Source organism: Pristiophorus japonicus, chromosome 10, assembly GCF_044704955.1.
Source record: "Pristiophorus japonicus isolate sPriJap1 chromosome 10, sPriJap1.hap1, whole genome shotgun sequence".
Classification (NCBI taxonomy): Eukaryota; Metazoa; Chordata; class Chondrichthyes; family Pristiophoridae; genus Pristiophorus; species Pristiophorus japonicus.
Window position 1 is genome coordinate 169384422 of NC_091986.1, and position 26756 is coordinate 169411177.

The window sequence follows — 26756 nt, forward strand, 5'->3', positions numbered from 1 at the left end:
ACCATAAGTAAAGGATAATCGCGAGTTGACAGACAATCTGTAAAGTCCTGTCCCCTCAGTACAGATTCACACGAGGCATGTAGTGAAGTCAAGGTCACTCTGGACCTGCACCTTTATTTCATAGCTCTGGAATGCTGCACTGGCCTGAGACCTGTCCTTATATACCTGTCTCTTGCAAGTGTACCCCTGGTGGTAAGGTATGCTGGTGGTTATAGGTCATATTTTATTACAGTCATGTATAGCATGTTAGGATACAGTTATATAAAATAATGTAAGATACATGACATCACCCTCCCCCAAGGTCTTATTGTCTTTATAGGTTCAGTCTCTCAGTTGGTCTACGCTCTTGCGTGGAGCGTCTGAGTTGTGGTTCAGTTGTTTGCCTTAGTGTCTGTTTTTCTTTGGGTGTGGTTGCTGGTATCTCGCCTGGGCTGTCTGTTTTGATTGTTGTTGACTCGCCTGGGCTGTCTGTTGGGATTGCCCTTTCCTCAGGTTGTTCCCTCTGTCTGTCCACCAGGTGTGGTGCGAGTTCCACATTGTAGCCTGCCTCTGGTTCCGCAGTGTTGTTGGTAAATCTGCTTTTGACTTGGTCTACATGCCTCCGGCAGGTTTTGCCATTGTCCATTTGTACTACCAGTAGTCTGTTTCCTTCCTTGCCCGTTACTGTCCCTGCAAGCCATTTGGGATCCCTGCCATAGTTTAGTACAAACACTTTGTCCCCTATCTCATTCCATCTCCTCCTCGAATTTCTGTCATGGTACTCGGTCAGCTTACGGCGCTTTGCCTCAACGATTTCGTGCATGTCTGGGAGGATTAATGAGAGCCTTGTTTTTAAAGTCCTTTTCATCAACAGTTGCGCGGGGGGGATCCCAGTCAGTGAGTGCGGACGAGATCTGTATGCCAGCAGCAGTCGCGACAGGCAACCCTGCAGCGTGGGACCTTGGATTTTAAGCATGCCTTGTTTAATGATTTGCACTGCTCTCTCCGCCTGGCCGTTGGAGGCCGGCTTGAACGGTGCCGTCTTGACGTGATTTATGCCGTGGTCAATTATAAAGTCTTGGAATTCTGCGCTGGTGAAGCACGGACCATTGTCACTGACCAATATGTTAGGGATTCCGTGTGTTGCAAACATGGTTGCGAGGCTCTCCACAGTGGTGGAGGTTGTGCTCGAGTTTAAAATGGTGCATTCGATCCACTTTGAAAATGCATCTACAACTATGAGGAACATTTTACCCATGTCTGGGCCCGCATAGTCTATGTGCACCCGCGACCATGGTTTGGTAGGCCAGGGCCAGGGTCTTAGTGGATCCTCCCTGGGGGCATTGCTGAGTTGGGCACAAATGGTGCACCTTCGGATGCAGAGCTCCAAGTCCGCGTCAATACCAGGCCACCAGATGTGGGATCTGGCTATGGCCTTCATGAGAACGATTCTCGGGTGCTCGCGGTGGAGCTCCCGGACAAATGCCTCTCTGCCTCACAGAGGCATGACTACTTGGCTGCCCCACATCAGGCAGTCTGCTTGTAGTGATAGCTCATGCATGCGCCTGTGAAAGGGTTTTAATTCCTCGGGGCAGGCATCGCGGTTAGGACACATCTTTTTACGAAGGATAACGTGGGGTCGCTGGCCGTCCAGGCCCTGATTTGGCAAGCCGTCATGGGCGAACCTGTGGACTCAAAGGCATTGATTGCCATGACTATCTCACAGTCCTGTTCGTCAGACCCTTCCGTGGTCACCAGGGGTAGCCTGCTGAGCGCGTAGGCACAGTTGTCTGTGCCTGGTCTGTGCCTTATGGTATAGTCGTAGGACGCCAGCATGAGTGCCCACCGTTGAATTCGCGCCGAGGCATTGGCGTTTATTGCCTTGCTCTCGGATAGCAGGGACGTGAGGGGCTTGTGGTCGGTTTCTAACGCGAACTTAGCCCCGAAAAGGTATTGGTGCATCTTTTTGACACCGTACACGCACGCGAGCGCCTCCTTCTCTACCATTCCGTACCCGTGCTCTGCCCGCGAAAGTGACCTGGAGGCATAAGCTATGGGTTGTAATTTGCCTGCACTATTGACATGTTGCAAAACGCACCCGACCCCATACGCTGACGCATCGCATGTGAGAACTAGCTTTTTACCTGGGTCAAAGAAAGTCAAAGCACTGTTGGAACACAGAAGGTTGCGTGCCTTATTGAAAGCGCATTCCTGGGCGTCCCCCCAAAACCAATCGCACCCCTTCCTGAGTAGCATGTGGAGAGGCTCCAGCAGCATGCTTAAGTTCTGCATAAAGTTCCCAAAGTAATTGAGTAGCCCGATAAAGGCGCGCAGTTCTGAGACATTCCGGGGCCTGGGTGCCAGGCGAATTGCTTATGTTTTGGACTCTGTTGGGCGGATTCCATCAGTGGCAATCCCTCTACCCAAAAATTCAACCTCAGGTGTGAGAAACAGGCACTTGGATTTCTTGACTCGTAGGCCTACCTGATCCAACCGCTTTAGTACTTCCTCCAAATTACGGAGATGGGAGTCTGTGTCCCTCCCGTGATAAGTATGTTGTCTTGAAATACAACCGTCCCCTTGAGCAGACTCTCCATGTTGTGCTGGAATATGGCAGCTGCCGACCTGATGCCGAATGGACATCGATTGTACATGAAAAGGCCTCGATGTGTGTTGACGGTGGTGAGTAGCTTGGATTCCTCGGTCAATTCTTGCGTCATAAACGCAGATGTGAGGTCTAATTTTGACAAAAGTTTACCTCCAGCCAATGTGGCAAATAAGTCCTCCGCTCTGGGCAGCGGGTACTGGTCCTGTAGGGAGACTCTGTTTATGGTAGATTTGTAGTCCCCACAGATTTGTACGGATCCATCAGGTTTCATGACTGGGACGATGGGACTTGCCCAGTCGCTAAATTCCACAGGTGATATAATGCCTTCCCGCAGAAGCCTGTCTAGTTCATGTTCAATCTTTTCCCTCATCACTTAGGGTACAGCTCTGGCCTTGTGATGGACCGGTCTAGCATCCTGTGTGATATAGATTTTGACTTTGGCCCCATTGAAAGTACCCACACCTGGCTGAAAGAGATGTTCAAATCACTTTATAACTATTGAGCAGGAGATCCGTTCCTCTAGTGACATGGCATGGACATCATCCCATTTCCAGTTTAGTGTTGCCAGCCAGCTTCTCCCCAGCAGTGCTGGGGGGTCTCCGGGGACAATCCACAGGGGAAGTCGGTTCACTGTCCCTTTGTGTGTGACAGAGAGTATGGCGCTGCCGAGGACTGGTACGATTTCTTTGGTATAGGTTCTTAGTTTGCTGTCGACCCTTGTGAGTTTTAGGCTGTCTCTTTTATGCGGCCACAGTTCAAATTGTTGAGCGCCCATGAGAGATTGACTCGCTCCCGTATCCAGCTCCATGTTGACAGATATCCCGTTGAGTAGGACCCTCATCATTATAGGAGGCGTCCTGTTGTAGGAGCAGCGGCCATTGTATGTGTTGACCCGCTGTACATCGGTGTCCTGGGTACTGTCCCCACCATCTTCTGGTCTGCTTTCCGACCCATCCGATTCGTATACCAGCCGAACTGCCGTTTTTTTGTACATGTGGGCCAAATGCCCTGTATATTCACAATTTCTGCAAACAGCCTGCTGAAATCAACATCCCCTTGATGAGTGCCCACCCCCACACCTCCAGCACAGACCTGTTCCATTGTTCAAAGTGTTCCCAAAGAATGAGCTGTGTCTGGCTGATCTCTCTTGAGCTTCTCTAAGTTTGTAGTTGATTGCTCACATTGTAGGTTGATGAGGTGTGAACGGCCGTTCCTGTTGATGGCTTCTGCCTGCTGTTGAGAGCCTGTTCTCCCGGTTTTGTCTGTGTGTGGGGGTAGCAGCTTGTTTCGTGCTGTGAACTTCTTGTTCCGATATTTCGTTAGTTGTCGTACCTGCATTGTAAATCTACCTCGTTTCTTCTTCCCCAATCAAGAATGTCTGTGCAACCAGTGCTGCTGCCTCTAAGGTCAGGTTCTTGGTCTCTATGAGCTTTCGGAATATGCCTGCGTGGCCTATTCCTTCAATGAAAAAGTCTCTCAGCATTTCTCTCCTCAGTTCATCGGAGAACTCACATAAACTAGCCAACCTCCGAAGTTCCGCCACGAAGTCGGGTATACTCTGGCCCACACAGCGTCTGTAGTTGTAGAACCTGTGTCTGGATGCTCGCTGGCTTCAGGTGGTCTCTTACCAGTGTGCTCAATTCTTCAAACGACTTGCTTGCTGGTTTCTCGGGTGCCAACAGATCCTTCATTAAAGCGTATGTTTTCGAGCCACAGCTGGTCAAGAGATGGGCTCTTCTCTTGTCTGCGTTATCGTCGCCTAACCAGTCTTTGGTTACAAAGCTTTGCTGGAGCCTTTCTATAAAGTCCTCCCAATTGTTTCCCGCATTGTACTTTTCATCTGATCCGTTGTTCGCCATTCTGTGGATTCTGTAATCCCGTAACTTGTCGCCACCGTAAATTTCTGTCCCCTCAGTACAGATTCACACAAGGCATGTAGTGAAGTCAAGGTCACTCTGGACCTGCACCTTTATTTCACAGCTCTGGAATGCTGCACTTGCCTGAGACCTGTCCTTATATACCTGTCTCTTGCAAGTGCACCCCAAGTGGTAAGGTATGCTGGTGGTTACAGGTCATATCTTATTACAGTCATGTATAGCATGTTAGGATACAGTTATATATAATAATGTAAGATACATGACACAATCAAAACGTGGGAAGCTATTCTGATCCTGGCAGGAATTTCTATATTCCTGAAAATGTCCCACCAAGGCGGAATTGTGATCTCTAAATCTTTCTCCCTATCTCAATTATTTTCTGTTCCACAGTGTAAAAATGTTTTTGTGAGATTACTACAGCTTCTAGCAGAGCAGGAAGATGTTCGGGTAAAGGGGGAATTTCATAGCCAAAATGTACAACGTAATCCTGCAGGTTTGTGATGTTTTCTCTCACAGTGAGGTGAACAGTGGAGGGTTCAGGAATGGGGACAATCCGTTCCTGGGCCACTTGAACTTCTGCCTCGGGTTTAAAGCAGAAACTGCTGTCACTGACCGGACACCAGAAGTGACCATGCTGGTAGTGGGGTGCACTGGTGGTGACACAATATGTCCCAGCCCCTATGTATGCTACCTGTGGAGGAACATGGTCTTGCGCCATTACCTCCATGATACAGTTCATAGGCTGTGCACCAGCAGCTTTAAACCCGCATTGTGGTTTAGAATAGGTATTCAAGTGCTGGGGACACAGTATTATGTGTGCACCCCGCCTCCGGCACCCAGAGAGGTCAGTACCCATCATAGCGTGCTCCCACTTTATGACATATGGTGGGACCGCTGTGAAACGAAAGTGTGCACCTCCTTGAATGACTCCAATGTTCTCCACCCTGTATACCGGTGCGGGTCGGGCTGTCCCATCCATGACCGGTATCCTTGGTACTATCCCTATCATAGTGTGATCAGAACGCCCGCAATCTACTGGGACAGGGTAGGCTTCAGAAACTAGGCGGAGCTGGCACGGGCTTAGTGAATTACTGTACAGGTGGAGGGCTGCAAGGTGCTTGTTACTGATCCAGGAGGGGACTAAACCTTGTTTTAAATCCTCCAGGTTGTTGCTGCCCTCATCCAACAACCATGCCCCATACAGCACGCACACCTCGTTCTGTGCAGCCTGGTCCGAAGCATTCCTATCCTCCCATATGACTGCATTCACTGTCTGTGCATGTTTTTCCAGCTCAGCCACAATCTCCTTTAAATGGACCATCATAGCCTGGTCCTTGTGTAGCTCTGAGCCTGCTACTGTGTTTTCCTCTTTCAGGATCTTCAGATCACTTATCTGTGTTTGTAGCTCTATATCATCTCGGCTATTTATCACAGAGGATCCTGTATTATATGCAGCAAAAATGTCATTCAAGGTTCCCCTTCTAGGTCTCCCCGTGCCCATGGTGTCCCTAGCATATAGGGTGTATAGATCTGCTTTGTCTACGTTCCCAGAGTCTAACTCGTAAAATTTCTTGAACATTTCTCAAAGTAGGGCCTGGTATAGCAGCTCTGTTTCCTTCGGGGACCATGCAGGTAAGTGCATCTCGGTAAGGTTTAAGATAACTGAAGCTACTGCATAGTGCACCCTCTGGTATAACACCTTTTCGGTCGGTACCAATACTAACCCATTCCCTAGTCCCTTGGTGGTGGTAGGACACCTTTCTAATATTGTTCGCACTGGCGGGGTTGTGGGCAGGGGTTTCTTAATGTGTGCTCTAAGTTCGGTGGCGTGAGTTGGGAGTGTGGGACTGCACACCCGTGTAGGCTGGAATTCCACCCCATCCCTTCCCTGTCATCTTGCTATTGCCTGGTGAAGGTGATTGATATGCCTGTAGAACAGATCTCCTCTGACCCCCACATGCAAACGTAAATTCCCTGTTCAGACTCCCACCATTTATTCAAACACACCTTCACTCCTCCCCGTGTCCCCATGATGGTACGGTACGTGTCATTACCGAGTCTTTCCCAGTCCGATTCCTGGTCTCCCGTGTCCTTGCTCAGCTTCCTGAGCCACCACCATCTACCCAGGGGAATCTGCCCTCGACAAGTCAAACACACACGTTTTCCTTCCGTAACACTGACCCGCGCAGCAACAACCTGTATCCTGGGGCATGGAACGGAGGCCTCCCCATAGGTAAACCCTTCCTGGCTGGAGTAGCGAGTGGAATTAGACCCCAGCCACCCTGGCCACCCCCCTTCGTGGGCGTAAACGGCGAGCTCTTCCACACCCAGTGTGCCACCCCCTGCGATCACGATCGGTGCTCTCTCTCCCGAGCACCCATAAATGAGGGATTCTTCCACATCTCCTTGGCCGCCGCTGCTCATCCCTATCAGGGTGAGCAGGAACAGGACCCTTCTCATGTTGTTCTCCTTCCTGTAGGGGCACAAAAACAGGTTGTCCAGCCCTGAGAAAATCTCTCTGGCTTGACAAAAGGTGATCGAGTTCCAGTTTGGGCTCATTTCTTCTTGGAGAACACAATTAAGTCTTTAATCGTCTGGCTATCTTTTTCAGTTCCCCCCGTAGGAACTGATGTCTGTTATCAACTTTTGTCTCATCTTACTCTTATCGTTCTTGCATTGCTTCTTTTACTGCCCACAAGGTGGGGTCTTTTCCTTTCCCCAATAACTAGTACATATGTCACTATTTAGTCACCGGCTGTCGGCTGAAACTCTTACATTCTATATTCATCTAAACATTCTTATCCTATTCTACTCGTTTCACTCCTTCCATACGTGTGGTTTCTTTTTGGTCGTAGTGACCTGAAATCATTACATGCATAATCTACACTACGCTAGATTCTTATTGAACATACTTTAACTCATATCGTGCTATTTCTGTACATCTGCCCCCCATCTCCATGTGGCCAGGTTAGCTCCTTTCTTCTCTGGCCTCTGGGTTTCCAGCAGGATGGGTAGTAAGTCGGCCTGTAGCGCAGGACCCGGAGTGTCCTGACCGGAGCTGAGTCCCACACTATTGGAGGAATGTCCCTTCCGGAGCTACTGCACACCACCCCTTTGGGGGTGGTGGCGAGGTTCATTTTGTTACCCGAGGGTTCAACATAGTCAAGGGCTGTGGGTTGTGGACTCCCAATTGTTGTCTGGTCCACCACTATCTCTCCCGGGGGTGAGGCGGCGGGGTTAGCTGCATCGACGAGGGTGCTTGATGCATCGGTATCCAGCAGATAAGTCCCTTTCACCTTTTCCACTTCCATCTGAACAGTCGGTCTCCCCCACGCATTGTACTCGAGGGAACACAGGTGAACAGGCTGTGCCTGTCCTAGTCACTGTTTTGGATGGGATGGGGCAGATGGGATTTCGGTACCGATGGCAGCAGCTACCCTTCAGGGCCATTTGGCATTGTTCGGAGCGCAGTTATGAATGTATCAAACATGCGGGGAGGGACTGGCTTCTCGGTCTTGGTCGTTTGGGCAGGGGTTGGAGAATTTTTCCCTGGGCTACTCTTCCATGGATTTCTACAATCCTTTCTCTAGTGCCCACTCTTTCCGCAGCCAAAACAGGTGCGTTTTGTATCGGAGGGGTTGCCCCCCTCCTGGTGCCATTCCCTCTTATCCTGACTAGGTCTGATTTTGTGGACCCTTCCCTTGGGTGGGTGCTCTTCTGTCCCCTTGCCATTCCGGTAGGCTAGGGTCAGTTGCCTGATCACTCCCTGCTTGGTGGCGTGGGAATCTCTTGGGTCAAACCAGGCCTCAGCCTTTGCTCTTATTTGTGGCGAGCTGTTTACCACCAGGCTTCGGAGCCAGTGGGCTCTCTCATCCTGGGTTAGGTGACCCCGGTTGAGGTCCCCACCACAGGCGCTCTGGTACACAGGCCACAGTCTGTCTGTGAAAGCCTGTGGGGTTTCCCCAGTGAGCTGCACTGTCTTCTCCACTCTGGAGAAGGGACTCCCGTCGTTACAGCCCATGGCTTCTAGAATGTCTTCCTGGACGGCGGCACAGGTGCTCTGCCCGCTTTTTCCATCGGCAGAGAGGGACTGGTACAGCTTGTCGTCCAGTGAGAGGAGGAGCATCTTTGCTATCTCGGCATCATCACACCCGTTAATATCCCCTGCCTGTTCCACTTCCATAAAGTGGACCGAGGGTGTCTCCCTTTGGAGTGTGCTTTCCCAGGTGGCTTATCATAGTCCTAAGCTGTTGGGTAGTGTGGGGAACCACAAATTGACTTTCCAGGGGCCCCTGACCCCCAGCACCGGTGGGCGGGCCGAACTTCTGCTACCGGACCGGGCACACCGGCCCCAGCTCTGGCTCTTCCTGCTCTGGCTCGCCTAGCCCTCCCTGCTGCCGAACTGAGCTGAACCTCGACACCACAGGTGGTGGCCCGTTATCCCTGTCCGCCCCACAACTCGTTCACCCCCCCTGCTGCCAAACCAGTGTCGTCACCGGTGCCACAGGTGGTGGTGGAACAGTTTCCTCCTTCTCTTCCAGGTTTACGCGGGCCGTATCTGAGTTTATTAGCCATACCATGCCTTTTGCCTTGGACAGAGCAAGGGTTAAACTCTTGATTTGTTGCTGGCAGGGACCGTGGTCTCCCGACTCAAACCCATTGGTGCTTTATAAGCTGCCTGTACGTCCCTTAACTTCTCCTTCAGCTCTTTTATTTGAAGGGTAAGGTGAGTGGTTTCCTCCCGTAGTATCTTTTCATTATTCCTAACCTCGGTAACCTGACACTGAAAATAGACCTGGTTGTTCTTAAACCTTTCCATTCGCTGGGCCTTTCCATGTTTTAGCTTAAGGAGTTCTCCCCATAACCTTTCTCTTGCTGTAACCCTTTCATGTGATGTCTCTGCACATTCCCATAGTTCTGCCTCATAGTAGTGACTCAATGGTTTTATCCAGCAATTGAACCTGCCTTTTCTACCGATTCTTTGTGGTCCTTGCTTGCTGTCCACTGGACCGCAGAATCTCCCGGACGCTCAGCGTTCAATGGACCAGCACCCATTCTTTAGTGACATTCACTTTCTTATAGGCTTAGGAGGAAATCCTCTCTTCCTCTCATCTTGGTTCTTTCTTCCAAAACACCACTCCCTTATACCAGAGTCCTGCCGCAGTCGCCATTTCTGAAGGGGGTGGTGTGTTGGGGTCAGGTTCACCTCTGACCTTCTGAGTGGTTCGAATCGCTCCCACTCCCTGGGTTCTAGACTTTGGATTTATTTGGGGGATGTGATAAAGTGCAAGAGACAACTGGTTTGGTACAAAAGAACTTCGATTTTATTAAAGGCAAGAAAATACAATGTCAAATTTATAATCACTCAAGTAAAGAACAGTACCTCACATATTCAAAGGGGTTACAGTGAATAATACACCACCCACCTCCCAGTGCCTAACACTGACTAGGTTAAAATCCAGAGCAAACAGGGATTATGCTCACCAATCCTTTACTGGTAGTTGGCGGTGGTTCGCGATTTCGGGGTTCGCTGGATTCTGTCGGTTCTGTTTGCCATACCCCGAACGTTATAGAAGACTTCTTGCTGCAGAATCTTCAGTTGGGTGGTATCCGCCGATGTGGTAGGGCGCATTTTGGATTTATGGGGTGAGTACCCACTTTCTTTCAGGCCTAGGTTGTAGAGTGGAAACTTTCGATTCTTCGGTTACTTCCTTGTGGAGTTTTGTTTCGAAGTTGATCAATCGCGGTGTTTTTGGTGGTACCACATTGGCTGTGATCGGTTGTTTCCGGATTGGTGATGTTCTTCCTTCCTTTTGGGTTGCAGGACGTCGAGGCTGAAGAGGCTTGTTAAAACTGCTGTGGTGGTCTCTCTCCTTTCTCCCTCTGATGCATAGCATAGCATACCATAGCATTGCATACCCTTTGTTGAAGCAGGGCCCAGTTATACCTTTGCAGCTGTTCTAATTTTCATGCCAAATCAGCCCTGAGTCTTTGTTTAATTTTGGCGGGCTTGATATTTCTTTGTCATATTTTGGCGGGTCCATTGAATGTTAACCTTTCTCGGATGTGTCGATCTTTTAAATCTGTTTTCTTGATGGAAATATTAGCTTTGATATTTGCAATGTCTGTCTGTGCTTGGGTTTTCCATGTGGGCTGGATGTGCCATTGTTATTATGTATGTGCTGGAATGATTTTCAAGGTCAGGATGATGGTTAGCTATCTCTGGGTTAATTGTTGCTATGTTAATGTCTCCTGGGGAGAAGGGTTTTTGAGTATCCACAATTCTCCAGATAATTTGCTTTAGCTTCAATACCCCAGACAGCTTCAATACTCAAACTGGCTTTTTGAAGGATTGTTCCTTTAGTTCTTAGCCCTGCCCACACAGACCCAATCTGCCTTGTAAAATCCCAAATTCGTAGTTTCTTCCATGTGCACTTTAGGATCTCAAACTTTCTGGTAGATAGTTCCAAGTTAAATTTCCTTTCCAATGAGTCCAAACACTGGGGTGGGGGGGCGGGGGTTTCCCCGAATTTTGCAACTCTACAGCACTTGTAAATGTTATATATGTGGACCTGTATTTACTCTGAACAACCACCAGAGGGCTCATCCCCTGGAGTCCCAAGGGATCCCAAAATCCCTTGGGAGCACAGGTATTTAAGGAGGCTTCACAGGTTGGAGTGGCACTCTGGAGACCTGCAATAAAAGAATAAGGTCACACTTTACTTTGAGCTCACAGTGTTCAGTCTGACTCTTTCTCCATACATAACAACTGGCGACGAGATACAGATAGCGAACCCAAAGATTCGGAGAACAGTAGGCATCCTGGAGAAATTCTCAGAGGGAGATGATTGGGAAACTTTTGTGGAGCGACTCGACCAACATTTCATGGCCAACGAGCTAGATGGGGAAGAGAGCGCTTCCAGAGGAAGGGCGATCCTGCTCACCTTCTGTGAAGCACCAACCTATGGCCTCATGAAGAATCTGCTCACTCCAGCTTAGCTATCGCACGAGACCCCACTCACTCACTGGGATCCCACCTGCTGAACTGCTCATGAAAAGAGCACTTAAAACAAGGCTCTTGTTAGTTCACCCTGATCTACATGAACAGGTAGAGAGCAGGCGGCTTCAACAAAGTGCATACCATGAAAGCGCAAATGTGTCATGCGAGATCAAAATCAATGGTCCTGTATTTGTATTAAATTATGGACAATGTCCCAAGTGGCTTCCCGGCACTGTCGTGGCCAAAGAGTGTTTTGGGTCAAACTTTCAAATGGACTGATTCACTGGAAACACTTGGACCAAATCAAACTCAGATTCACGGACTATCCTGAGCAACCCACCTTGGACCCTACCTTTTTTGATCCCCCAAAATACACACCAGTGGCAACCGGCACCACGCTTGACCACGAAGCAGAACCCATCATCCACAGCAGCCCTGCAGGGTCCAATACACCAGGCAGCCCAGCAAAGGCCAGCTGCACAGCAGCCCACCGAGGGCACATCAAATGATTCAACAACACCAGCTTTCACACCGAGATGATCAACCAGGGTAAGAAGGGCCCCAGATCGACTCACATTGTAAATAGTTACACCATTGACTTTGGAGGGAAGTGTTGTTATATGTGTGGACTTTTATTTACTCTGTACAGCCACCAGAGGGCTCACCTGGAGTGCTAAGGGATCCCATAATTCCTTGGGAGCACAGGTATTTAAGGAGGCCTCACAGATTGGAAAGGCGCCCTGGAGACCTGCAACGAAAGACTAAGGTCACACTTTACTTTGCGCTCACAACGTTCAGTCTGACTCTTTCTCCATACACGACAGTAAATACCCTCTCATTGTTGACCCTCTCTTGGTGAGTGTCTGATTTTAACGTCACATGTGGTGCCTTGTGAGAAACACACATCTGTCCCTCAGGTCATCTGCTTTAGCAGAAATATCTTTCCATCCACACATGACTGCACTGTATAATGGGTACAGTCATCAGGCCATCGCAACATGCTTTATGTGTTGTGAGGATTATTCGATGTGTCAGATTAATGACATCTCTCAGAATAGACTTATGTCCATCACCTCAACAAGGCATGCTGGGTACAGGTCTTTTGTGATGAATCAGAACAGATTGTATGAAGTAATTTCCTTGCAGTACAAAGAAAGACACATTAACATGGCGATAGTGACAGTCTAGTCATTGAAACCTCAATGGTTGGCCACTGAGTCACCGCAGCGCTTGTCTCTTGCTGTGCTCTATTGATCATAATCCTTCCTCAGTTTGGTCTGCAATCGCGCTGTCCCTAAAGTCGAATAGCTGTAAATTTATATCCTCTTCCTCCCATACAAATATTAGACTCTGCAGCTGTCTCAGGCTTACAATAGATCATTCTAACCCTAACCCTCTCACCCTCTATGTGACATGTAGTGCTTCCCTGAGAACTTCTTAAAGGACTGTGTCAGAGAATTAAGTAATCAGGGATGGACAAAATGTGACTTTTCACTTATTCATAATTATTTTGCCTTCGCCATTGGGTTTATCAATGAAGGTCTTTCAGCAAGGTCAAAGAAAAAAGTTTCCATCAGCCTAGACACATTTCAGTCGCTTTTATCACATCCAAATTAGACACGACCATCAGCAATAAAGTAAAGCAACATCCACCGAACTTTTTCCCAGCAGTCCCAGTGATGATGGTCCAGCATCTGCACCATAGCCGCGATGTGCAGCGCTGCAGCACTCGGAGCCCTTCTCCCTACTGCCGACTCACGGCCAGGTCAGACCTGCTTTTTGCAAGTGGTCCTTCTGGCTGGCGGCAAGTCAATCTGAGGCCAGCATCACTCACCAAAATGGCCGTTTTGCAGCATCCGGCTGTCCGCGACCAATCTCGCGCCGGGCGGAACCTGGATGGCAGAAGGGCGGCACCGGAGGAATCGGCCGAAAAACATACATTGCCAGCGGATTCTCAGCGGCTGCGGCGTAACCTGCACCAAATTCGGCCCCATAGTCTTTCTACTGTGTGTTCAAACGGATCTCTCTCTGGGCAAGGGCATGGCCTCTACTTGAAACCTCCCATTGTGTGCTGTACGACCATGTACTCCAGCGAAATGCAGGCTTAATTTACTAATTGCATCCACAGTAATAAATAGAGCTAAAAAACAAAATAAAACCCATCTTCATACAAGCTAACCAGTGCAAGTCAAGCAGAGGGAAAATAAGCTGGCATAGCAATAATTTGTACAATAGACAGATATCATAAGGTTAAATAATGCAAATATGCCTGCGGCTATTAGATAGCCCCAGTACGGAATCTTCGTAATACTTAGGGCCCTGATTTTAAGACAATCCGCATGGCGGGAAACCAATTAAAATTGGGAAAATCGAAGTCCCGCCCCATTCCCAACGGAAATATGCTGACTGCTCTTTTTACTCTGCAGCTAACTAAGGTCGCAAACTCACCTGCCAGAAAATTCATGATTTTAATCATTTGAAAGGAAAAGAAACATTTTTCTAGTGAACGACAGTGTTGTGGATGTCATGTGACAAAAAGGAGTAGTTACTCACACACTGGAAAGTCCAGGGACCGCCCTAGCAGAAGGCCGATTGAGTGTCTGCCTTCTCCGTCATTACTGCTCCTGTTCCTCATCCTCCCCGTCCTCCTCCTCCTCCATGTCCTCCTCCTCGCCCTCCTGAGGTGGTGGAGCTATGCCTGCCGGCAATGGCTGCGCCCTCATGATGGCCAAGTTGTGCAGCATGCAGCAGACGACGATGTAAAGGGAGACCCGCACAGCCGAGTACTGTCGGGCTCCAGCCGAGCGGTCAAGGCAGCAGGCCCATTGCTTGAGCACTCCGATGGTCTTCTCAATAATGTTCCTGATGGCAGCATGGCTCTCATTATGAGTGCTGGGGTTGCAGAGGGGATTCATGAGCCAGATGGACAGCAGATAGCCCTTGTCTCCCAGTAACCAGCCGTGAACTTGATGTGGTGGCTAGACCAGAGGTGGCACACCGGTCTGGCACAAGATGGAAGCATCGTAGCTGCTGCCAGGATAGCGGGCATTGTCAGAGAGGATATGGCATGTGTGGTCACACACTAACTGCACATTAAGAAGCCTTTACTGTTACGGAATGCCTCAGGATTGTTATGCGATGCTCGCAAAGTGACATGGATGCAGTCAATGGTGCCCTGCACCATGAGGAAGCCCTCTGGTGATGGTCCCTTCTCCTTCTGTACAGAGCATCTGTAACCTCGCAGATGCAGCAGTGGATGGAAAACTGGGAGGTGTTGGAGATGTCTGGTGTAGGAAGGATCCACTGGTGTAGAAATTGAGCGCGATGGTGACCTTGACAGCCACAGTGAGTCGCCCTCACCCTGATCTGAGATTCGAGGTCTGTTAGTCGGAGGTGGCAGAGCTCTGAGATCACGTCCTTGCTGAAGCGCAGCCTTCGAACACACCATTCCTCAGTGAAATTGATGTAGGAGAACTGCTGCTGAATACCCTGGGAGGGTAAGGTCTCCTGTTGAGAGCCCTGATGGCCCTCCCCCCACTGGTCACATTTTGCTGTCTTTCTCTCTGCCTCAGTTGCCTCTGCCGAAGATGCTGGAACCCGAGGTCCAGTGCCAGCACAGCCCCCAGGAAATGGTATAAATGTTGGAGTTTCAAATCTGCCCTCAATGAAAGTCACGAATCTTTAAGAGCCACAGCACACCTTCAGCTGCAAATCACTCAAATCGGTCGCAACGCCTGTCTGCCTATTTGAAACTAAGAAGGAAACATTATTGGCTGACTAAAACGTCACCGGATGCTGGTGTCTTAAATAGTGCTCCTCCAGCCGACATCCGACTGAAACCCGACTGACGAAGCTGTCGTTGTCAGCGGCAGGTGCTAAACCAGGGGGCGGGGCCAGTTTTTGTTCCAGGGTGCTGCGCACAGTGATGATGTCAACATCGCCGGGCGCAGCAAAGTGGGGCGCTATGTGTTACCGCCACCGCAAACCCCCCCAAATTTAATGGGGGTACTGTTCTCGCTGCGCCTGGTCACAAACTCATTTACGCCCCGTTCGCGAGGTGCAAAATAGCCCAATTTCTCCCCCTTAATGTCCTATCCTGTTAAGCTAATAAAATGTACTTCTTGAACAGGCAGTATGAATATTTGAATATACACCTGAAGTACATCGTGCCTTTAATTATGTTATGTCTCTTCCTAGAAACGGGGACACAAGGATGACGTTCTGTGTATAGCTCAGTGTCTCCCCACTCTCCTTGCCACCTCTAGCTATGATGGGGAAATAATTGTGTGGAACATGATCTCAGGACACATCTACTGCCATCTGCAGAATCCCTCAATCACAGAGTGCAGAGATGGAGAAGATAAAATATAAGGAGTGTGTCTTTGAGAGGTTGCAAATATTTTTTAATGGAGGTGACACGATCAATATTTCTATTAAAAAATCATCCAAAAAAATAAATGATAGAAATTAATCATAAGCCTTTCTTTTTACTTTCTTTGTCTCTTTCTGACTTTTTTTCTTGAATGTTTTTATTCAAACAGTTAATGCTGATGACCTCATTGGGACACTGACATTTGCTGAAATAGTGAGCCCAACTGGGAGAGATAGGAGATATATACAGCAGAAGAGAAAATGTTGCTGAAGGCCCCTGGTTAATGACTATCCACTAATGTTAATTCAGTTCTCTGTTAGCCAAGGAAATACCCCAAGTTTCAACCCCTGCCCTTTCCATTCGTGGTTAGCTGGGATACTTGACCACCAGCAGTGGATATGGGAAACTTGAGCACGAGCTGCCCACGATATTACAACAATTAATCAGAAAATGGAGGGGAGCATCGAGCCAAATTTCTGGCATACTGCTGGCAGGCAAGTCTCCCAACAGCAGTGGTTCCTATAATGTACATATTGTGTTAAAAGCAATGCATTGCTTTAAACTGTTGAAAGGAAGAATTTTGGTGGTGCTGTCAAATTGATGTGAATTTTGTTTTGCCACAGCAACAATTTGCATTTATGTAGTGCCTTTAACATAATAAAATGTCCCAAACCACAGAAGCATAATCCAAAAAATGGGTGCCCATTAAAGATGAAGATATTAGGAAGGATGATCAAAAGCTTGGCCAAAGAAGTGAGTTCTGAGGAGGGTCTTAAAAGAAGAGAGGTCGAAGAGTTTGGGGTGGCAGGGGTGTGGGGTGGGGGTGGGGGTGGGGGGGTGTCGGCTGCAGGGGCAGAATGTCTGAATCTTGATCTGAGGCAGCTGAAGGCATAGCCAGCAAAGGGAGGGGCGATACACAATTCCAGAGTGAGAGGAATGGAAAGTTTAGTGGGGAGGGGTTGGAAGGCTGGAAGAGGTTACAGAGATAGGGAAGAACGAGGCCATGCAGGGATTTAAACAAGATGATGAGAATTTAAAATTTGAGATGTTGGGCAACCAGTAGCCCAGTAGTTCAGTGTGCACAGAGGAATTGGATGTGCAGACTTGCTGCATTTGGGAGGAGGTGACATGTTCAAGGACTTTGGAGAGGAAAGGGAGGTTGGAGATGGGGTTGTAGTTTGCAAGGACAGAGGTGTTGAGGGTGCTTTTGAGGTATGGTTGTTTTGAAAGGCAGGGAGGTAGTACCTGAGGAAGAGGAACATTTACAATGTCTGCTGGCATGGGGTCAGGAAGGCACGTTGGGTGGTCAGTAGTTTAATGGGAATGGGGTCATGAAAGCCGGAAGTGGATCTTGTGGTCCAGATGAGCTTGGATAGTGCATGAGGGGAGATGGGAGAGACATGGGTTCAGGGCTAGGGAAGAGAAGAGCCTAGGGGAAGGTTTGACTTGATGAGCAAGTGGAAAGGGGAAGTAGCAGAGGCAACTGAACATATTGACTCAATCGTCGTGAAGGCATCTATGCGCTCCACACACGTTTTGAAGGTGAGGGTGAAATGGTACTTTAATGTATGAATGCCTGGGTTTACCTGCCACCAGGGGGAGCGACCGTCAGAGGTCATTGGGCCACAGACACACACGTGCAGCCCTTGTATAAAAAGAAAGCCTCCATGTTTAATCCTCACTTTGAAAGCTAATAAAGTAGAGTCAGGTCACACCTGATTGAGTTCACGGTACTAAGCCTATTGAGTTATTGCATACAGAACATTTGGCGATGAGGCACAATACGAACTTTCACACACAAAAAAAAAATGAGCACAGTTGGAATCCTGGAGTGATTCGTGGAGGGAGAAGACTGGGAGGATTTTACAGATCGCCTCGACCAGTACTTCATGGCCAACAAGATGAAGACGTTGATGCAGTTAATGCAGGGCGGTTTTCCTCACGGTTTGTGGTCCAAAAATCTATGGCCTCATAGAATTTGCTCTCACCTGCACGTCCAACGGAAAAGACCTATGAGGAATTGTGTGCTCTGATTCGGGACCATCTCAAACCAAAAGAAAGCATCACAGAAACATAGAAACATAGAAAATAGGTGCAGGAGTAGGCTGTTCGGCCCTTCGAGCCTGCACCGCCATTCAATGAGTTCACGGCTGAACATGCAACTTCAGTACCCGATTCCTGCTTTCTCGCCATACCCCTTGATGCCCCGAGTAGTAAGCATTACATCTAACTCCTTTTTGAATATATTTAGTGAATTGGCCTCAACAACTTTCTGTGGTAGAGAATTCCACAGGTTCACCACTCTCTGGGTGAAGAAGTTTCTCCTCATCTCGGTCCTAAATGGCTTACCCCTTATCCTTAGACTGTGACCCCTGGTTCTGGACTTCCCCAACATTGGGAACATTCTTCCTGCATCTAACCTGTCTAAACCCGTCAGAATTTTAAATGTTTCTATGAGATCCCTTCTTATTCTTCTGAACTCCAATGAATACAAGCCCAGTTCATCCAGTCATTCTTGATATGTCAGTCCCGCCATCCCGGGAATCAGTCTGGTGAACCTTCGCTGCACTCCCTCAATAGCAAGAACGTCCTTAATCAAGTAAGGAGACCAAAACTGTACACAATACTCCAGGTGTGGCCTCACCAAGGCCCTGTAAACTGTAGTAACACCTCCCTGCCCCTGTACTCAAATCCCCTCGCTATGAAGGCCAACATGCCATTTGCTTTCTTAACCGCCTGCTGTATCTGCATGCCAACCTTCAATGACTGATGTACCATGACACCCAGGTCTCGTTGCACCTCCCCTTTTCCTAATCTGCCACCATGCAGAAGAATGAGAGGGGACCTCATAGAAACGTTTAAAATTCTGACGGGTTTAGACAGGTTAGATGCAGGAAGAATGTTCCCAATGTTGGGGAAGTCCAGAACCAGGGGTCACAGTCTAAGGATAAGGGGTAAGCCATTTAGGACCGAGATGAGGAGAACCCAGAGAGTGGTGAACCTGTGGAATTCTCAAACACAGAAAGTAGTTGAGGCCAATTCACTAAATATATTCAAAAGGGAGCTAGATGAAGTCCTTACTACTAGGGGGATCAAGGGGTATGGCGGGAAAGCAGGAAGTGGGTACTGAAGTTGCATGTTCAGCCATGAACTCATTGAATGGCGGTGCAGGCTAGAAGGGCTGAATGGCCTAATCCTGCACCTATTTTCTATGTTTCTATTCAGATAATAGTCTGTCTCTCTGTTTTTACCACCAAAGTGGATAACCTCACATTTATCCACGTTATACTTCATCTGCCATGCATTTGCACACTCACCTAACCTATCCAAGTCACTCTGCAGCCTCATAGCATCCTCCTTGCAGCTCACACTGCCACCCAACTTCGTGTCATCCGCAAATTTGGAGATACTACATTTAATCCCCTCGTCTAAATCATTAATGTACAATGTAAACAGCTGGGGCCCCAGCACAGAACCTTGCTGTACCCCACTAGTCACTGCCTGCCATTTTGAAAAGTACCCATTTACTCCTACTCTTTGCTTCCTGTCTGCCAACCAGTTTTCAATCCACGTCAGCACACTACCCCCAATCCCATGTGCTTTAACTTTGCACACTAATCTCTTGTGTGGGACTTTGTCGAAAGCCTTCTGAAAGTCTAAATACACCACATCAAATTGTCCATTATGCTGGAAACATCCTCAAAAAATTCCAGAAGATTTGTCAAGCATGATTTCCCTTTCACAAATCCAGGCTGACTTGGACCTATCATGTCACCTCTTTCCAAATGCGCTGCTATGACATCCTTAATAATCGATTCCATCAATTTACCCACGACTGATGTCAGGCTGACTGGTCTATAATTCGCTGTTTTCTTTGTCCCTCCTTTTTTAAAAAGTGGGGTTACATTGGCTACCTTCCACTCCATAGGAACTGATCCAGAGTCTATGGAATGTTGGAAAATGACTGTCAATGCATCCGCTATTTCCAAGGCCACCTCCTTAAGTACTCTGGGATGCAGACCATTAAGCCCTGGGGATTTATCGGCCTTCAATCCCATCAATTTCCCCAACACAATTTCCCGACTAATAAGGATTTCCCTCAGTTCCTCCTTCTTACTAGACCCTCTGACCCCTTTTATATCCGGAAGGTTGTTTGTGTCCTCCTTAGTGAATACCGAACCAAAGTACTTGTTCAATTGGTCTGCCATTTCTTTGTTCCCAGTTATGACTTCCCCTGATTCTGACTGCAGGGGACCTACGTTTGTCTTTACTAACCTTTTTCTCCTTACATATCTAAAAAAGCTTTTGCAGTCCATTTTAATGTTCCCTGCAAGCTTCCCTTCGTACTCTATTTTCCCTGCCCTAATCAAACCCTTTGTCCTCCTTTGCTGAGTTCTAAATTTCTCCCAGTCCCCGTGTTCGCTGTTAATTCTGGCCAATTTGTATGCCACTTCCTTGGCTTTAATACAATCCTTGATTTCCCTTGATAGCCACGGTTGAGCCACCTTCCCTTTTTTATTTTTACGCCAGACAGGGATGTACAATTGTTGTAGTTGATTCATGCGGTCTCTAAATGTCTGCCATTGCCCATCCATGGTCAACCCATTAAGTATCATTCGCCAATCTATCCTAGCCAATTCATGCCTCATACCTTCAAAGTTATCCTTCTTTAAGTTCTGGACCATGGTCTCTGAATTAACTGTTTCATTCTCCATCCTAATGTAAAATTCCACCATATTATGGTCACTCTTCCCCAAGGGGCCTCGCACAACGAGATTGCTAATTAATCCTCTCTCATTAAACAACACCCAGTCTAAGATGACCTCCCCCCTAGTTGGTTCCTCGACATATTGGTCTAGAAAACCATCCCTTATGCACTCCAGGAAATCCTCCTCCACCGTATTGTTTCCAGTTTGGTTAGCCCAATCTATATGCATATTAAAGTCACCCATGATAACTGCTGCACCTTTATTGCATGCTCCCCTAATTTCCTGTTTGATGCCCTCCCTAACATCACTACTACTGTTTGGAGGTCTGTACACAACTCCCACTAACGTTTTTTGCCCTTTGGTGTTCTGCAGCTCTACCCATACCGATTCCACATCATCCAAGCTAATGTCCTTCCTAACTATTGCATTAATCTCCTCCTTAACCAGCAATGCTACCCCACCTCCTTTTCCTTTTATTCTATCCTTCCTAAATGTTGAATACCCTTGGATGTTGAGTTCCCAGCCATGGTCACCCTGGAGCCATGTCTCTGTGATGCCAACCACATCGTATCCGTTAACTGCTATCTGCACAGTTAATTCGTCCACCTTATTCCGAATACTCCTCGCATTGAGGCACAGAGCCTTTAGGCTTGCCTTTTTAACACACTTAGACCCTTTAGAATTTTGCTGCAAAGTGGCCCTTTTTGTTTTTTGCTTGGGTTTCTCTGCCCTCCACTTTTACTCATCTCCTTTCTGTCTTTTGCTTCTGTTTCCATTTTGTTTCCCTCAGTCTCCCTGCATTGGTTCCCATCCCCCTGCCATATTAGTTTAACTCCTCCCCAACAGCACAAGCAAACACTTCTCCTCGGACATTGGTTCCAGTCCAGCCTAGGTGCAGACCGTCCGGTTTGTACTGGTCCCACCTCCCCCAGAACCGGTTCCAATGCCCCAGGAATTTGAATCCCCCCCTGCTGCAGCTCAAGCTATCTGAGCTATCCTGCGATTCATAGAAACATAGAAAATAGGTGCAGGAGTCGGCCATTCGGCCCTTCTAGCCTGCACCACCATTCAATGAGTTCATGGCTGAACATGCAACTTCAGTACCCCATTCCTGCTTTCTCGCCATACCCCTTGATCCCCCTGGTAGTAAGGACTTCATCTAACTCCTTTTTGAATATATTTAGTGAATTGGCCTCAACAACTTTCTGTGGTAGAGAATTCCACAGGTTCACCACTCTCTGGGTGAAGAAGTTTCTCCTCATCTCGGTCCTAAATGGCTTACCCCTTATCCTTAGACTGTGACCCCTGGTTCTGGACTTCCCCAACATTGGGAACATTCTTCCTGCATCTAACCTGTCTAAACCCATCAGAATTTTAAATGTTTCTATGAGGTCCCCTCTCATTCTTCTGAACTCCAGTGAATACAAGCCCAGTTGATCCAATCTTTCTTGATATGTCAGTCCCGCCATCCCGGGAATCAGTCTGGTGAACCTTCGCTGCACTCCCTCAATAGCAAGAATGTCCTTCCTCAAGTTAGGAGACCAAAACTGTACACAGTGCTCCAGGTGTGGCCTCACCAAGGCCCTGTACAACTGTAGCAACACCTCCCTGCCCCTGTACTCAAATCCCCTCGCTATGAAGGCCAACATGCCACTCTGACTAGCACGTGGCACTGGTAGCAATCCCGAGATTACTACCTTTGAGGTCTTACTTTTCAATTTAGCTCCAAGCTCCCTAAATTCGGCTCGTAGGAGCTCATCCCGTTTTTTACCTATATCGTTAGTACCAATGTGCACCACGACAACTGGCTGTTCACCCTCCCTTTTCAGAATATCCTACACCCGCTCCGAGACATCCTTGACCCTTGCACCAGGGAGGCAACATATCATCCTGGAGTCTCGCTTGCAGCCGCAGAAACGCCTATCTCTACCCCTTACAATTGAATCCCCTATTACTATCGCTCTCCCAATCTTTTTCCTGCCCTCCTGTGCAGCAGAGCCAGCCATGAACTTGGCTGCTGCTGCTCCCCCCTGATGAGTCATCCCCCTCAACAGTACTCAAAGCGGTGTATCTGTTTTGCAGGGGGATGACCGTAGGGGATCCCTACACTACCTTCCTTGCACTGCTCTTCCTATTGGTCTTCCATTCCCTATCTGGCTGTGGACCCTTTACCTGCGGTAAGACCAATTCACTAAACGTGCTATTCACGTCATTCTCAGCGTCGTGGATGCTCCAGAGTGAATCCACCCTCAGCTCCAATTCCGCAAGGCGGTCCGTCAGGAGCTGGAGGCGGTTACACTTCCCGCACACGTAGTCAGGGACAGTGGAGGCGTCCCTGATTTCCCACATAGTACAGGAGGAGCATAACACGTATCCGAGCTCTCCTGCCATGACTTAACCCTTAGATTAACTTAAATTGGCAACAACAGTGCTAAAAGTTACTCACTGATGTAGAAGAGAAAAAAGAAAAACTACTTACCAATCACCAGCCAATCACTTACCCCCTTGGCTGTGACGTCAACTTTCTACTTTTTTTTTGCCTTCTTCCTGTAGCTGCACAAGCACACCTCTCGCCGACGCTGCCCGATTCCTGCACTCACGGCCTTTTGTAGGCCTCCTCGACCCCGGACTGTCGCCTCTCGCCGACGCTGCCCGAACTCCTGATCTCGTGGCCTTTTGTAGGCCTCCTCGACCTCCTCATTATCTCATTATCTCGTGATATTGCTTTTACAAGCATGTTTATTCTGGGCCAGGACGTGGCGGAATTTGTTGTCGACCTGAGACGTCTCGCTTGGCCATGTAAGTTTGGAACCGCGTTGGAAGACATGCCGCACGACATCTTTGTAATAGGTATAAACCACGAGGTGGTCCTGCGGAAGCTGCTGGCTGCGGAGACGCTGGATCTGAGCAGGGCCATCACGATCGCCCAGGCTTGCCTGACCATGGTCGATAGTACAAAGCAGATATCGTCTCAGAGTCGGAACTCCACAGCAATAACTGTGACCAGATTGTGTCGTCGGTTGGCAGAGCTGCACCGATTTCTGCCTGTTGATGTTGTGGGGGCAATCATCGGCCTCATCAGTGCCGTTTCAGACAGTATATTTGTAGAGGCTGTGCGAAAATGTGGCACCTTCAGCAGATGTGTCCGCAGCTCAGCAAGCGTGCTGCGACACACCACGTGGATGATGATGACCGATCCGGAGCGGATCCCGCAATGCAACCCGAGATACCCGAGAGGGAAGAGTATAGTGTACATTCGTTCCTGACAAAAAGCCAACCGATAATGATTGAAGTAAAATTGAACAGCGTGCTGGTATCTATGGAATTAGACATGGGTGCGAGTCAGTCAATTATGAGCCAGAGAACTTTGGAAAAACTGTGGGACACCAAGGCCATGAAACCCAAGCTGAGTTCAGTAAATGCAAAATTGCATACCTACACCAAAGAGCTCATACCAGTGATTGGCAGTGCAGCTGTCAAAGTGTCGTACAATGGGGCAGTTCATGATCTATCGCTGTGGATCTTTCCAGGCAATGGTCCAACGCTGTTCGGCAGGAGTTGGCTCAAAAAAATAAAGTGGAACTGGAATAAAGCTTTGTCAATGGTGGATGACGCTTCGTGTGCTCAAGTGCGGAGCAAATTTCCCTCGCTATTTGAACCAGGCATCGGCAACTTCATGGGAGCCAAGGTGCAGATCCACCTGGACCCGGATGCAAGACCTGTCCATCACAAAACCCGGGCGGTCCCGTACATGATGAGGGAGAAGGTCAAAATCGAAATGGACAGACTCCAACGTGAAGGGATCATTTCACCGGTCGAATTTAACGAATGGGCTGACGAGTGATGGCACTGTCAGGATTTGTGGAGACTTCAAGGTTACAATAAACCGAGTTTCGAAACAGGATCAGTACCCGTTACCAAAGGCTGATGACCTGTTTGCAATGCTAGCTGGGGGAAAGTCATTCACCAAATTGGATCTGACATCAGCCTATATGACACAGGAGCTTGTCGAATCATCAAAGAAACTTACGTGCATCAATACGCATAAAAGGCTATTCATTTACAACAGGTGTCCTTTTGGAATTCGTTCGGCTGCAGCCATATTTCAGAGAAACATGGAGAGTTTACTGAAGTCCTTCCCTTGAACCATGGTGTTCCACGACGACATTCTGGTCACAGGTCGTGACACTGCTGAACACCTGCACAACCTGGAAGAGGTTCTACGTCATCTGGACAAAGTGGGGCTCAGGCTGAAACGTTCAAAGTGCGTCTTTATGACACTGGAAGTCGAATTCCTGGGAAGGAAGATTGCTGCAGACAGCAGCAGGCCTACGGACTCGAAAACAGAGACCATCAAAAATGCACCCAGACCCCAGAATGTGACGGAGCTGCATTCGTTCCTTGGTCTTCTCAATTACTTCGGTAATTTCTTACCTAAATTGAGCACATTATTAGAGCCACTGCACATGCTGCTCAGAAAAGGCGACAACTGGTTTTGGGGTGTATCTCAAGACAGGGCCTTTGAGAAGGCTAGAAATCTGCTTTGTTCCACCAAATTGCTGTTACATTATGACCCGTGCAAGCGTCTAGTATTGGCCTGTGACGCTTCATCACATGGGGTTGGTTGTGTGCTCCAACAATCCAATGAGTCGGGCAAACTACAACCCATTGCGTATTCATCGAGAAGCATGCCTAAAGCGGAATTAGTCTACGGCATGGTAGAGAAAGAAGCTTTAGCCTATGTATATGGGGTTAAACAGATGCACCAGTATCTGTTTGGGCTTTGTTTCGAGCTTGAAACCGATCACAAGCCGCTCATATCTTTGTTTTCAGAGCATAGAGGTATCAAACTAACGCATCGTCCCGCATCCAGAGGTGGGCACTGACATTATCTGCCCATGATTATGTCATTCGCCATGGACCTGGCACCAAGAATTGTGCCGATGCATTGAGCCGTTTACTGTTGCCCACGCTGGAGGTGGAAATGCCACAGCCAGGATCCGATCTTATCGATTAAAAAACGTTGTGTCCTTAGTGGTGATTGGTCAGCCATTCCCAGGGAAGTGTGTGATGAGACCAAACCTTACAACCATCGCAAAGATGAACTATCCATTCAATCTGATTGTTTGCTATGGGGTAATCGTGTTGTTATGCCCAAGAAAGGCAGGGAGAGATTTGTACGGGATTTACACAGTACGCATCCTTGTATTGTTATGATAGAAAATAGGTGCAGGAGTAGGCCATTAGGTCCTTCGAGCCTGCATCACCATTCGATAAGATCATGGCTGATCATTCCCTCAGTACCCCTTTCCTGCTTTCTCTCCATACCCCTTGATCCCTTTAGCCGTAATGGCCCTATCTAACTCCCTCTTGAATATATCCAATGAACTGGCAACAACTCCTCTCTGCGGCAAAAAATTCCACAGGTTAACAACTCTGTGTGAAGAAGTTTCTCCTCATCTCAGTCCTAAATGGCTTACTCCTTCTCCCAAGACTGTGTCCCCTGGTTCTGGATTCCCCAACATCGGGAACAATTTACTCGCATCTAACCTGTCCCATCCCGTCAGAATCTTGTATGTTTCTCTGAGATCCCCTCTCATCCTTCTAAACTCCAATGTATAAAGGCCCAGTTGATCCAGTCTCTCCTCATACATCAGTCCTGCCATCCCGGGAATCAGTCTGGTGAACCTTCGCTGCACTCCCTCAATAGCAAGAACGTCCTTCCTCAGATTAGGAGACCAAAATTGAACACAATATTCCAGGTGAGGCCTCACCAAGGCCCTGTACAATTGCAGTAAGACCTCCCTGCTCCTATACTCAAATCCCCTCGCTATGAAGGCCAACATACCATTTGCCTTCTTCACCGCCTGCTGCACCTGTATGCCAACTTTCAATGACTGATGAACCATGACACCCAGGTCTTGTTGCACCTCTCCTTTTCCTAATCTGCCACCATTCAGATAATATTCTGTCTTCGTGTTTTTGCCCCCAAAGTGGATAACCTCACATTTATCCACATTATACTGCATCTGCCATGTATTTGCCCACTCACCTAACCTGTCCAAGTCACCCTGCAGCCTCTTAGCGTCCTCCTCACAGCTCACACCACCACCCAGTTTAGTGTCATCTGCAAACTTGGAGATATTGTACTCAATTCCTTCAGCCAAATCATTGATGTATATTGTAAAGAGCTGGGGTCCCAGCACTGAGC

The 26756-nt window shown here is 48.2% G+C and overlaps 1 protein-coding gene across 1 annotated transcript in view; it reads left to right on the plus strand.

Annotated features, from left to right (window-relative positions):
• Positions 1-26756, plus strand: part of LOC139274643 (uncharacterized) — a 182689-nt gene that overhangs the window by 95549 nt on the left and 60384 nt on the right. Inside the window, exons 22-24 of the mRNA XM_070891322.1 lie at positions 15662-15807; positions 23099-23153; positions 23299-23497. Of these exons, the coding sequence (XP_070747423.1) occupies positions 15662-15807; positions 23099-23153; positions 23299-23497 (400 nt within the window). The remainder of the gene's footprint in view (positions 1-15661; positions 15808-23098; positions 23154-23298; positions 23498-26756) is intronic.